This window comes from Sciurus vulgaris, assembly GCF_902686455.1.
Source record: "Sciurus vulgaris genome assembly, chromosome: 3".
Lineage (NCBI taxonomy): Eukaryota > Metazoa > Chordata > Mammalia > Rodentia > Sciuridae > Sciurus > Sciurus vulgaris.
The window spans coordinates 103110517-103124746 of NC_136463.1; the positions used below are offsets into that span (position 1 = coordinate 103110517).

At 33.9% G+C, this 14230-nt stretch overlaps 1 protein-coding gene across 6 annotated transcripts in view; it reads right to left on the reverse strand.

Moving 5' to 3' along the window:
- Window positions 1–14230, reverse strand: part of ORC4 (origin recognition complex subunit 4) — a 125200-nt gene that overhangs the window by 21128 nt on the left and 89842 nt on the right. For all 6 annotated transcript variants that reach the window (XM_079132475.1, XM_079132473.1, XM_079132476.1 and 3 more), the window contains 2 exons: window positions 13960–14035; window positions 13462–13547 (listed from right to left, as the gene is read on the reverse strand). In XM_079132475.1, coding sequence (XP_078988601.1) covers window positions 13462–13547; window positions 13960–14035 — 162 coding nt within the window. The remainder of the gene's footprint in view (window positions 1–13461; window positions 13548–13959; window positions 14036–14230) is intronic.

A 14230-nucleotide genomic window follows, 5' to 3' on the forward strand; every position in this document is an offset into this window, starting at 1 on the left:
TATTAAAATGCTACATTCAGACACCAATAGAAAAAAGAAACAACATTAAAATATTAAGTCTGCATAATCCATGTAAGAGAGTAGTTATGCAGAGGGCACAGATAGCCTGTTCAATGAAATCATAACAAAAACTTTCTCAAATCTTGGAGAAGACATGGACATTCAGGTACAAGAGGTATTTAGAACCTTAAATAAACATGATCAGAAAAGGACTTCTCCAAGAGGTTATAGTGTTAAAATTATAGAAGAAGAAAGACTATTAAAAGCTGCAAGAGGCGATCCAAGATGGCGGACTAGAGGGCGACTGCATCTCCAGTCGCCCCAGAACCCAGGATTCAAGAAGGGGAGGCATTGAGAGACTTGGACTAAAATAGAACCACGGGGTGAGCCTCCCCCACCCAGTGAAGCTCAGCTGGGTGGCAGGCCCGGATTCGAGTGGCTTATTAGAGTAGGACAGGGCAGATAGCATCTCCCCCAGGCAGCTCTGTGCAGTCTGGCGGTGGGCTCCTCCCACAGGGACAGATCCTCCAGCCTCACGGAGCAGGCCCCCCAGTGAGAGCCCTTCTGCACAGAAGCAGGGCAGGCAGCCAGCTCTGGCCCGCCCACAGGTTGCTTCAGAGACCAGCACAGGGCGCCAGGGACTCCCCCAAGCAGCCCAGCCCCCTCCGGCGGGAAGCGCCTCTCTAGGCTAGCTTCTTGGGGCAGACTGCCCAGTGAGAGCCTCTCGACGCAGAGCCAGCCACAAGTCCCCAAGCCAGTGGAGACATCTGACACGCAAGCAGCTTCTGGGAACAGGGATGGGCAGCCAGAGACCTCTCCAGGTCTCTCTCCGTGGAATCAGTAGCGGGCTAGGGGCAGCGTTCTTCGGAAGGACTGCATTATCAAATTAATCCAAGACTTCTGGCTACTGAAGGCTGGTAGGTGATACACTGGAAATCTACAGGGACACTATAAGCAAATAGAGGAAATCTACAATATCACAGAGTCCCACTGACATCTGACCAATATGAGAAAATAAGGGAAGAAAATGTCCGAAACAAACGTAGATACTATATCAATAAAACCCAATGACAGCACAGCAAAAGAAATGTCCGAAAGGGGGTTCAGAATGTACATAATTAAAACAATCGGGGAAGCAAACGAGGAGATGAAAGAACAAATGCAGGCATTAAATGAACGCACCAATCACCAGTTAAAAGAGCAAATAAGGGAAGCAAAAGAGCATTTCAATGAAGAGAGATACTGAAAAAAAACCAAACGGAAATCCTTGAAATGAAGGAAACAATAAACCAAGTAAAAAACGCCATAGAAAGCATAAACAATAGGATAGATCACCTGGAAGACAGAACCTCAGATATTGAAGACAAAATATTTAATCTTGAAAACAAGGTTGACCAAACAGAGAAGATGGTAAGAAATCATGAACAGAATCTACAAGAATTATGGGATATCATGAAGAGGCCAAATATAAGAATTATTGGGATTGAGGAAGGCTTAGAGAAACAAACCAAAGGAATGAACAATCTATTCAATGAAATAATATCAGAAAATTTTCCAAATCTGAAGAATGAAATGGAAAACCAAGTACAAGAGGCTTATAGGACTCCAAATATGCAAAATTATAACAGACCTACACCAAGGCACATTATTATGAAAATACCTCACATTCAAAATAAAGACAGAATTTTAAAAGCCGCGAGAGAAAAGAATCAGATTACATTCAGGGGGAAACCAGTAAGAATATCAGCAGATTTTTCAATCCAGAACCTAAAAGCTAGAGGGGCCTGGAAGAACATTTACCAAGCCCTAAAAGAAAATGGATGCCAACCAAGAATTTTATACCCAGCAAAACTTACTTTCAGATTTGACGATAAGATAAAATCCTCCCATGATAAACAAAAGCTAAAGGAATTTACAAAAAGAAAGCCGGCATTACAGAACATTCTCAGTAAAATATTCCATGAGGAAGAGATGAAAAACAACGATGTAAATCAGCAACGGGAGGAACTAGCCTAAAGGAATAGCCAAATAAAGGAGAAACCAAATCATGTCAAAAAACAAAAATGAGTCCAATGACTAGGAATACAAATCATATCACAATAATAACTGTGAATGTTAATGGCTTGAACTCATCAATCAAAAGACATAGACTGGCAGATTGGATTGAAAAGAAAAATCCAACAATATGCTGCCTGCAAGAGACCCATCTCATAGAAAGAGATACCCATAGACTAAAGGTGAAAGGATGGGAAAAAACATACCATGCACACGGACACAGCAAAAAAGCTGGAGTATCCATCCTCATTTCAGATAATGTGGACTTCAAGCCAAAACTAGTCAGAAGGGATAAAGAAGGATATTACATACTGCTTAAGGGAAGCATAAATCAGCAAGACATAACAATCATAAATATCTATGCCCCGAACATTGGCTCATCCATGTACGTCAAACAAATCCTTTTCAATTCCAGAAATCAAATAGATCACAACACAATAATACTAGGTGATTTTAACACACCTCTCTCACCGCTGGATAGATTGTCCAAACAAAAATTGAATAAAGAAACCATAGATCTCAATAACACAATCAACAATTTAGATTTAACCAACTTATATAGAATATACCATCCAACAGAGAACGAGTACACTTTTCTTCTCAGCAGCACATGGATCCTTCTCTAAAACAGACCATGTTTTATGCCACAAAGCTACTGTTAGCAAATACAAGAAGATAGAGATACTACCTTGTACTCCTATCAGATCATAATGGACTGAAATTAGAAATAAATGACAGAATAAAAAACAGAAACTTCTACAGTACTTGGAGATTAAATAATACACTATTATACGATGAATGGATAACAGAAGACATCAGGAGGGAAATTAAAAAATTCTCAGAAGTAAATGAGAACAAAGACACATCATAGCAAAATCTCTGGGACACTATGAAAGCAGTACTGAGAGGAAGATTTATTTCATAGGGTGCAATCAACAAAACAAGCAGAAATCAACAAATAAATGACTTAACACTACAGCTCAAAGCCCTAGAAAAAGAGCAGACCAACACGAAAAGTAGTAGAAGACAGGAAATAGTTAAAATCAGAGCTGAAATCAACGAAATTGAAAAAATTAACAAAATAAATAGTTGGTTCTTTGAAAAAATAAACAAAATTGATAAACCCTTAGCCACGCTAACAAAGAGAAAAAGAAAGAAAACTCAAATTACTAAAATTCGGAATGAACAAGGAAATATGACAACAGACACCAGTAAAATACAAAACATAATTAGAAGCTATTTTGAAAATCTATACTCCAACAAAACAGAAAACCTCGAAGACATCAACAAGTTTCTAGAGACATATGAATTACCTAAACTGAACGAGGAAGACATATATAACTTAAATAAATCAATTTCAAGCAATGAAATAGAAGAGGTCATCAAAAGCCTACCAACAAAGAAAAGTCCGGGACCAGATGGGTTCTCAGCCGAGTTCTACAAAACCTTTAAAGAAGAGCTCATTCCAATACTTCTCAAAGTATTCCATAAAATAGAAGAGGAGGGAACCCTCCCAAACTTATTCTATGAAGCCAATATCACCCTGATACCTAAACCAAACAGGGATACATCGAGGAAAGAAAATTTCAGACCAATATCCTTAATGAACATTGACGCAAAAATTCTCAACAAAATTTTAGCAAATTGCATACAAAAATATATTAAAAAGATAGTGCACCACGATCAAGTGGGTTTTATCCCAGGGATGCAAGGTTGGTTCAACATCTGGAAATCAATAAATGTCATTCACCATATCAACAGACTAAAAGTTAGAATCACATGATTATTTCAATAGATGCAGAAAAAGCGTTCGATAAAATACAGCATCCCTTCATGCTCAAAACACTAGAAAAAATTGGGGTAGGGGGATCATTCCTTAACATTGTGAAGGCCATTTATGCTAAGCCCATGGCCAATATCATTCTAAATGGTGAAAAACTGAAAGCATTCCCCCTAAAAACTGGAACAAGGCAGGGATGCCCTCTTTCACCACTTCTATTCAACATTGTTCCTGAGACTCTACCCAGAGCAATTAGACAAACCAAAGAAATTAAAGGGATACAAATTGGAAAAGAGGAACATAAACTATCCCTGTTCGCTGATGACATGATTATATATTTAGAGGAACCTGGAAATTTCACCAGAAAACTCTTAGAACTCATAAGTGAATTCAGTAAAGTAGCAGGTTACAAGATCAATGCTCATAAATCCAATGCATTTTTATACGTAAGTGATGAATCTTCAGAAAGAGAAATTAGGAAAACTACCCCATTCACAATAGCATCCAAAAAAAAAAAAAAAAAACTTGGGAATCAATCTCACAAAAGAGGTGAAAGACCTCTACAATGAGAACTACAGAACACTAAAGAAAGAAATTAAAGAACACCTTAGAAGATGGAAAGATCTCCCATGTTCATGGATAGGAGGAATTAATATTGTCAAAATGGCCATACTACCAAAAGTGCTATATAGATTCAATGCAATTCCAATTAAAATCCCAATGATGTACCTTACAGAAATAGAGTAAGCAATTATGAAATTCAGCTGGAAGAATAAGAAACCCAAAATAGCTAAAGCAAACCTCAGTAGAAAGAGCGAAGCAGGGGGTATCGCAATACCAGATCTTCAACTCTATTACAAAGCAATAATAACAAAAACGGCATGGTATTGGTACCAAAATAGACAGGTAGATCAATGGTACAGAATAGAAGACACGGACATAAACCCAAATAAATACAATTTTCTCATACTAGACAAAGGTTCCAAAAATATGCAATGGAGAAAAGATAGCCTCTTCAACAAATGGTGCTGGGAAAATTGGAAAACCATATGCAACAGAATGAAATTAAACCCCTATCTCTCACCCTGCACAAAACTCAACTCACAATGGATCAGGGACCTCGGAATCAGACCAGAGACCCTGCAGATTATAGAAGAAAAAGTAGGTCTGAACCTTCAACTTGTTGGCTTAGGATCAGACTTCCTTAACAGGACTCCCATAGCACAAGAAATAAAAGCAAGAATCAACAACTGGGATAGATTCAAACTAAAAAGCTTTCTCTCAGCAAAGGAAACTATCAGTAATGTGAACAGAGAGCCTACAGAATGGGAGAATATCTTTGCCACTCATACTTCAGATAGAGCGCTAATATCCCGAATCTATAAAGAACTCAAAAAATTCTACACCAAGAATACAAATAACCCAATCAACAAATGGGCTAAGGAAATGAACAGACACTTCACAGAAGAAGATCTACAAGCAATCAACAGATATATGAAAAAATGTTCAACATCTCTAGTAATAAGAGAAATGCAAATCAAAACTACCCTAAGATTTCATCTCACCCCAATTAGAATGGCGATTATCAAGAACATAAGCAACAATAGGTGTTGGCGAGGATGTGGGGAAAAAGGTACACTCATACATTGCTGGTGGGGTTGCAAATTAGTGCAGCCACTCTGGAAACCAGTATGGAGATTCCTCAGAAAGCTTGGAATGGAACCACCAATTGACCCAGCTATCCCACTCCTTGGCCTATACCCAAAGGACTTAAAATAAGCATACTACAGAGATACAGCCACATCAATGTTCATAGCTGCTCAATTCACTATAGCCAGATTGTGGAACCAACCCAGATGCCCTTCAGTTGATGAATGGATAAAGAAACTGTGGCATATATATATAATGGAATATTACTCCGCCATGAGGAATGACAAAATTATGGCATTCGCAGGCAAATGGATGAAATTGGAGGATATCATGCTAAGTGAGATAAGCCAATCTCAAAAAACTAAAGGACGAATGATCTCGCTGATAAGCGGATGAGGACATATGGGGGTGGTAGGAGGGGTTAGTGTTAGGGTTAGGTTTAGGGTTAGGGATAAGGAGGGTGGTAAGAATGGAGAAAGAAAGTAATGTATAGAGGGAAAAGAGGGGTGGGAGGGGAGGGGGGAAGGGAAAAAAATAACAGAATGAATCAAACAACATTGCCCTATGTAAATTTATGATTTTAATTAAAATTTAAAAAAAATCAAATATAAATGAAGGAATCCCTTCTCTTCCAAAGAGATACTCCTTGTCCTAATTATCAGTCCCATTTGTACATGCAAACTTTTTTTGATATATATATATAATATATATATACACACATATATACATATATATGAAATAATCATAGTCTGTTTAAAATATTTGATTAATGTAAATATTCTGCATAAAATCATGACTATAAAATTATAGATTAATTTAGAACTATTTATCTTTGTTAATACTTAACAAAAGAATTAAACACTTCTCATACATCTTCAGAAAAAGGACCTTCATCATTATCTTTGAATCATGAGTATGAAAAAATGCAGTATTCTCAAAATGATTTATAATGTTTTAAAATTAATTAATTATGAATATATTATTAATTATGAACAAAAGAGGGATGTTTAAGCTATAAGTTCAATAAAGGAAGGACTGTATAGAGGGAAAAGAGGGGTGGGAGGGGTGGAGGGAAGGGAAAAAAAATAACAGAATGAATCAAACAACATTACCCTTTGTAAATTTATGATTACACAAATGGTATTCCTTTACTCCATGTACAGAGAAACAACATTTGTTTACAATAAACAAAAAAAAAAAAGCTGCAAGAGAGAAATGTTGAATCACATGTAAATGCAAACCTGTTGGCATTAACAGATTTCTCAGCAGAAAATCTAAAGGCCAGGACGGTATGGAATGATATATTTCAAGGCCTGAAAAAAACAAAACAAAACAAATGACCAAGATTACTGTAACGAGGCAAGGCTATGCTTTAGAATCAGAACAAAAATAAAGATCTTTAGATAAGCACAAAGTAAGGGAATACATGACTCCCAGACCTGCATTATAGAAGATACTTAAAGGAACCCTTAAACCCAAAAGAGAGAGACAAACATAATCATGACAGCACAGGAAAGACTAAATCTCCCTAGAAGAATACAAATGAGAAATAAGGAAAAATCAAACATCATTTTGGTAAACAGTCAAATGTCTAAACGAATAAGGAGGAACAAATGAACACGGACTATTCAGAACACCCAAAGAAAATCAACAAAACGAAAGGAAAAACTATATATTCCTTTTGATAATAACCCTGAATATAAATAGTTTTAATTCACAAAGTAAAAGGTACAAACTGGCTGACAAGATTAAAAAACAAGATTCAACAGGATGCTAAAGAAACTCACCTCACTTGGAAAGACATATATAGAATAAAAGTAAAAATATGGAAAATAATATTCCCAGTAAATGGAATCTTAAAAGAAGCAGGAGAAGTTATACTATATATATAACAAAATAGAGACCAAATCAATTAGAAGAGAAAAACAACGTCGATAATTACATGCTGATCAAGGCAGCAATTCCATCAAGACGATATGAAGATTATAAAAACATATGCACTGAACAGTAGAACACCCAAATTTATAAAACAAATACTATTAAACATTAAAGGGAAAGACAGGTCCAAACACAATATTAGTGGGTGACTTCAATAACCCACACTTAACCAATAGATCATTCAAGCAAAAAAAAAAAAAAAATCAATGAGAAACATCAGATTTAAATTATACCATAGATCAAATGGATTGAAAAGATATCTAATGAACATTCTACATAAAAGTTGCAGAATACATTCTTTCCATACTTACATGGAACTTTTTCTAAAATAGATCATGTTAGGCCACTTCAATTCTTAACAAATTTGAAAAAACTGAAATTTCTTGCATCTTATTAGATCACAATGGAATGAAACTAAAAATCAACAGCAAGAACTACAGAAATTAAGGAGATCAAACAAAACACTTTTAAATTATCAGTGATCCATTGCAGAAATTGGGAGAAATAAAGAATTTCCTAGAATGAAATGAAAACAGAAGCATAACATATTAGAATTTGTGGGATATACCAAAAGCAGTATTAAGAGCAAAGTTTATATCAGTGAATGCTTACATCAAAGAAACCTAAAATATCACAAATGATGATGTATCTCAAGGTCTCAGAAAAACAAGAATAAAACAAACCCCAATCAGATGGCAAGATATAATAATGATCAGTGCAAGAATAAATGAAACAAACAACAACAACAAAAAAAAAAACAAAGCAAGGTTCTATAAAAATAAGAGTTGGTTCTTTGAAAAGATAAACTGACTAACCTTGAGCTAAAGTAACCAAAAAGACAGAAAAGAGCCAAATAAATAAAAGTAGAGGTAAAAAAAAAAGGAGAGACATTGCAACAAGCAACACTGAAATTCAAAGAATAGGGCTGGGGTTGTGGCTCAATGTTAGAGCGCTCGCCTGGCATGCGTGAGGCCCTGGGTTTGATCCTCAGCACCACATAAAATAAAATAAAATAAAGATATTGTGCCAACCTACAACTTAAAAAAGAAAAATTAAAAAAAAAATTCAAAACATCACTAGGGAATATTTTGAAAAATTATAGGCCAATAATTCGGAAAACGTATTAAGAAATGGATAAATTTCTGGACACAACAGACTAACAAAACTGAACCAAGAGGATATTAAAAAAATTTAAATATATCAATAAAAGCAACAAAATTAAAGTAGTAATAAGTTTATCAACAAAGAAAAGCACAGGACCAAATAAATTCACCTACCAGACATTTAAGAACACCAATGCTCCTTTATTACATAAAATAGAAAGGGAAAGATCCTTTTCAAACTCATTTACAAAGCCAATAGCATCCTGCTACCCAAAGCTGATAAGAATACAATAAAGGACGCTAGAGACCAATATTCCTGATGAACAATGGTGCAAAATTCTCAATAAAATACTTGCAAATTGAATTCAGCATCTATTAAAAAGATAACACACCACAAGTTGGTTTCATTACAAGGATGGTTCAACATATGCAAATCAGTAAATGTAATACAGTAAATAAACTGAAATCAAAGATAAAAAGCACATGATCATCTTGATATACACAGAAGACACCTTTGATAAAATTCAACATCATGATAAAAGCCCCGAATAAATTAGGTATAGTAGGATCATAGTAAAGGGTATTTATGATAAAGCCACAGCCAACAACATCACAACAAATGGAAAAAAACCTGAAAGCATTTTCAGTAAGATCAGGAACAAGAAAAGAATGTTCAGTTTCAGCGCTCTTATTCAACACAGTACTAGAAATTTTGGCCAGAGCAATTAGGTAAGAAAAAGAAAGAAAAGGAATAAGAGTAGGAAAGGAGGAAGTCTAATGAACCCTGTTTGCTGGTGATATGATTCTATACTAAAAAACTCTAAAGACTCCACCAAAAGGCTTTTTATAACTGATAAAGAAATTAAGTAAAAAGTAACAGGATATAAAAATCAACATGAATATCGGTAGCTTATGTATACCAGTAATAAACTTGCTGAGAAAGAATTTTGGAAAGCAATCCCATTAACGAGACTCAAAAAATTAAATATAATCTAGGAGCAAACTTCACTGAGAAGGTAAAAGATCTCTGAAACACTGAAGAAACTGAAGAGGATACTAGGAGGTGGAGAAACACCCATGCTCATGAACTGGGAGAATTAATATTGTTAAAATAGTCATATCACCCAAAATGATCTACAGAAAGTCATGAAAATCAATGGCTTTCTTTACAGAACTAGAAAGAACAATACTTAATTCACATTAAGTACAAAATACCCCAAAGAGCCAAAGCAATCCTGAAAAAAGAAGATGTCTAAAGTCATTACAATACCTACTTCAAAATATACTACAGAGATATCCTAAGGCAAAAAACCAGGCATATACACTACTAATAAAGAATAAAGGACCCACAAATGAACTAGCTTGTCTACATTTCAACAAAAGTGATAAAAAACATAAATTGGAAAAGTCTCTTCAACAAATGATGCTAGGGAAACTGGAGATCTACAGAAGATTGAAACCAGACCCCTATCTCTCATTCTGTACAAAAACCAAAAACCAAAACAAACAAAAAAATCAACTCAAAATGAATCAAAGACGTGAAAATTTGAAGCTATGAAGAAAACATATGGGAAACACTTCAAAATATTGGCATAGGCAGTGATATCCTAAATAGGACTGAATAGCACAGGAAACAAAAGCAGAACTAAGAAATACATCATATAAAACATTTTACACAGAAAAGGTAACAACAAACAGAGTGAAAAAGACAATCTATAGAATTGGCAAACATCTCTGCTGACTATTTATTAATAGAGGATTCACACCCAAAAATAAACAACTCTAAAAACAATCCAATCAATAAATGAACAAATGATTTGAAGACACTTCTCAAAAGAAGAAAATGTAAATGGCCAGTAAATATATGAAAACTGCTCAAAATATTTAACCATCATTTAAATGTAAATCAAAATTATATTGAGAGCCCACCTCACCCTAATCAGAATAACTATTATTTTAAAAAAATAACAAGTACTTGAAAAGCTGTGGGGAAGAAGGAATTCTTGTACCTTACTGATGGGAATGTAAATTAACATAGCCACTATGAAGTCACAGTATATATCCTAAGTATATATCTGAAGGAATGAAGCCAGTATACAAAAGAGATACTTGTATAACCCATATTTACTGCAGCACTATTCACAATGGCCTAGGTGCCAGTCAACAGATGAATGAAGAAAAGGTTGTATATATACATAATAGAGAAATAATCACAAGAAGAATGAATTCCTGTCATGTGCAGCAAAATGAATGAACTGTAGGGCATTACGTTAAGTGAAGTGAGCCAGGCACAGAAAAGTAGTACATATTTTCTCTCATACACGTAAACTTAAAAAAACAAAATAAAGAGTGACTATTAGGGAATGGGAAGGTGGTTGGGGGGGAAAGAGGGGAGAAGCAACAGAGTAAAAGAGGGTAGAAAGGAAGATGGACACAACCAATGCACAATACAGGCATGCATGGAAATGTCAAGGTAAAACCCATTGACTTCCACAATTATGTTAATAAGAAACCTAGAACTAGAGGGTGGCCTCCAAAGGAAAACATTAAATACTGTAATAGTGTTTGTCTATTCAAGAGCATTCTGACAAATTTGTATTTATCACATCAAAATTGTCTATGTTTCCTTGGAATATAGCCAAAGTATTTCTGAATGCAACTTAAATATTCTGGATGAAATCTAACAGCGTAGCAGATGCATTATCCAGACGTTTCAGATTCAAATATTTTTTATTAAAGTCATAAATTTTTATTTCATCAGACTTTTTCAAGAAACAGCCAACTTTAAGTCTGAGGACATGTAATGAAGAGAAAAGAAACCCACCTGTTAGCTTCCCAATGGAAACATCTGATATAAAATAGCATAATCCGTTTTTAAGAACTTATACAGACTGTGATGATTAAAGGCTATTATAAGAATACTACTTCCATGGTACAATAAGGTGTTGTTCCATAATACAACAAAGGTTCTAGGATACAATAATTTAGAAAATTAGTGGTCAAAATTACTCAAAGATGACTTGTCTTTTGGCTTTTCAGTATTAAAAAAACCAGATAAAGTACAAACATACTTAAGAAAATATACATATTTTATATGCTTATATACATACAAATATTTTAATATGTAAATGATATACAATATTTGTGAAATAAAAATATGTTGTACTTTATACATATTTTATATACAAATATGTACAAATATATGCATATTTATATAAATATGCATGAATATATGGACAACATATTTATGCATGTGTTTACTATATCAAAACAGAACTGCTCTGGATTGAGTTTAAGTGACTTAGGAGTCAAATGTTCAAACGCTAACATTTATTTTATGACTTTTGGCATACTATATGCTCTCTGAGTGCCAAATATTCATCTATTTAATGAAGGAGTTAAACTAGTAATTTCTCTATAGCTATCTCTGGAGGACTGGCTCTAGAACCCCACCATGAAAAGCAAAATCTATGGATTTTGAAGTCTCTTACATAAAGCAGCATAATATTTACTTATTAATTATGTACATCCTCTCCTATACTTTACATTTTTTCTACATTAGTTTTAACATATAGTACAATGTAATGATACATAAATAGTTATTATACTATACTGGTATGCCAAGGGAAAACAGTCTACCGATTCAGTACAGATACACTTTTTTTTTCTTGAATATTTTTAATCTATAGTAGGCTGCAAATGCATATGCAGAGCCTATAGCCACCAAGGGTTGACTGGGTATGAATATCCAGTATGAATATGTCCATTTAGGAATGTCAGAAACACCTATTCAGATCAACTGGAAACCAAAAGTCAAAATGAGCCTACATAAGAACTCCCTCTGACCAAGTAGTAGGTCACTAGCTCAGGCATTACATTCTAAACAGGAGGTAGAACATTGTATTTATTGATGGAGCATTATGAACTTGTACTTCAAAGATCTGCAAAATATGAAAGGAAAGCATATGGTTGGCTCAGATTTTTATAGATAGTAATTAAAGAAAAGAAATTCCTAAATGCTTACACAACTATGGTCATGTCACTGCAGCAGAGAATACATAGCTATGAGAATACAGTGAAGGCACTGCATGATCACCAGTCATCAGAAAATGAACTTGGAATATTAGTGTCCAATTACAACTGCATATGCAGTGTAAGGATAGGTAATTTCCTCATGAAAGGAAGGTCTCAAATTAATCCTATTTTCCTAGGTCCATAAAATAGTTGACAGTAAAAAGTTTATAATTGTGAAAACATTTAAGACCAGTGACTTTAAATTATAGTGATGCTCACTGTCCTGAGACTGCATGCTGTATGATAATTGAGTTATGGATAAATATCTGCAAATTAAATAGTAAGAGATAACTGACATTTGTACAGCATATTTGCAACCAGAAAAGTAACATTTAATCTAAATTAAGTTTAATGTTTCCTTTATTCTTTAGAATAACCTTGTGAAATATGTGCCACATATGAAGAATCTAAAATTCAGATATATTCATCAGTCCAAGATCATTAGAGATTTAAGGTAGTAAAGCAAGAGTCAGAAGTAATTATTGTAGCTTTAAATTCAGAAGTTTTTACTATGCCCATACTACACTAGTCAGAAGACTACAAATAAACTGCTATTTAATAGATTAATATTAATTTATCTCTAAGGATAGAAAGTACTTATCTGAAAAGGAATAAACTTAGGGAATAGGTACAGAAATATGGATTTCTTAGCTATTTTAGAACTAGTACAATCTATGATAAAAATCCAAATATAAAGGTTTGATAACTAAATGTATCCTAATATACTGTATATTTTTTGACAAGAGTCTTCCATATTTTAACTTAAATCTCTGAAACCCTCTCCTAACCTTCCAGAAATATAAAAGTATCTATGTGGACACTTTGCTTTGAAGTTCATTTAATAAAATATACAATACTTACAAAAACTTTATCTCCAACTACATTTTCCAGACTTAACTGCCTTGTGATTTCCTTCAGAGCAATTTTATCATTGATCTGCAGCAGTCCTGAAAAATATCCCAATTAAAAGTACTAAATCAAAATATGTATTTGACACAGATTATTACCCAAATAAATTTTCTAATACTTTAAAAAATTAATTAGAAAGAAAATAAAGTCTGTTAGTTTGCATTGTCATTTTTAAAAAACTGCAATAAAAACATTTGGTATTGTCAATAAACAGACTTCCTTGAGGATACCATTATTTAGAAAAATAAAGACAAAAAACAGAGTCCATAAGTGCCTTCATAATGATCAATTTTTAATTTCTAACATTGTGTATGGTTTGTTCAAGGCTATTAAATATGAATTTAGATTTAAAAATATAATTGCAGATTTAAAGCACACAAATTAGTTTCACAAGATAAAAAAAACCCTGTGGTTTGTATCATTTTCCATTCAAACTGATGGCCTACTTACCATTTAGGTGAACTTGTAATATATTTTCACTCACTACTTCTATATCCATGAGTTCTTTCAAAGCATGATTTATTAACTAAAAAAAATTGAAGAGTTAATAAAATATTTAATACTAGGAAGAGATAATAAGAAGCCAATGTCCCTTTTAAAATTATGAATGGGGGGAACAGGATATAAACAAATTGTAATTACCAAATTTTCAAATATTTTTTATAGCAAGTTGAACTAGAACCTCACGTCTGACTCTTCTTAAGATACTAGAGCAAGAACT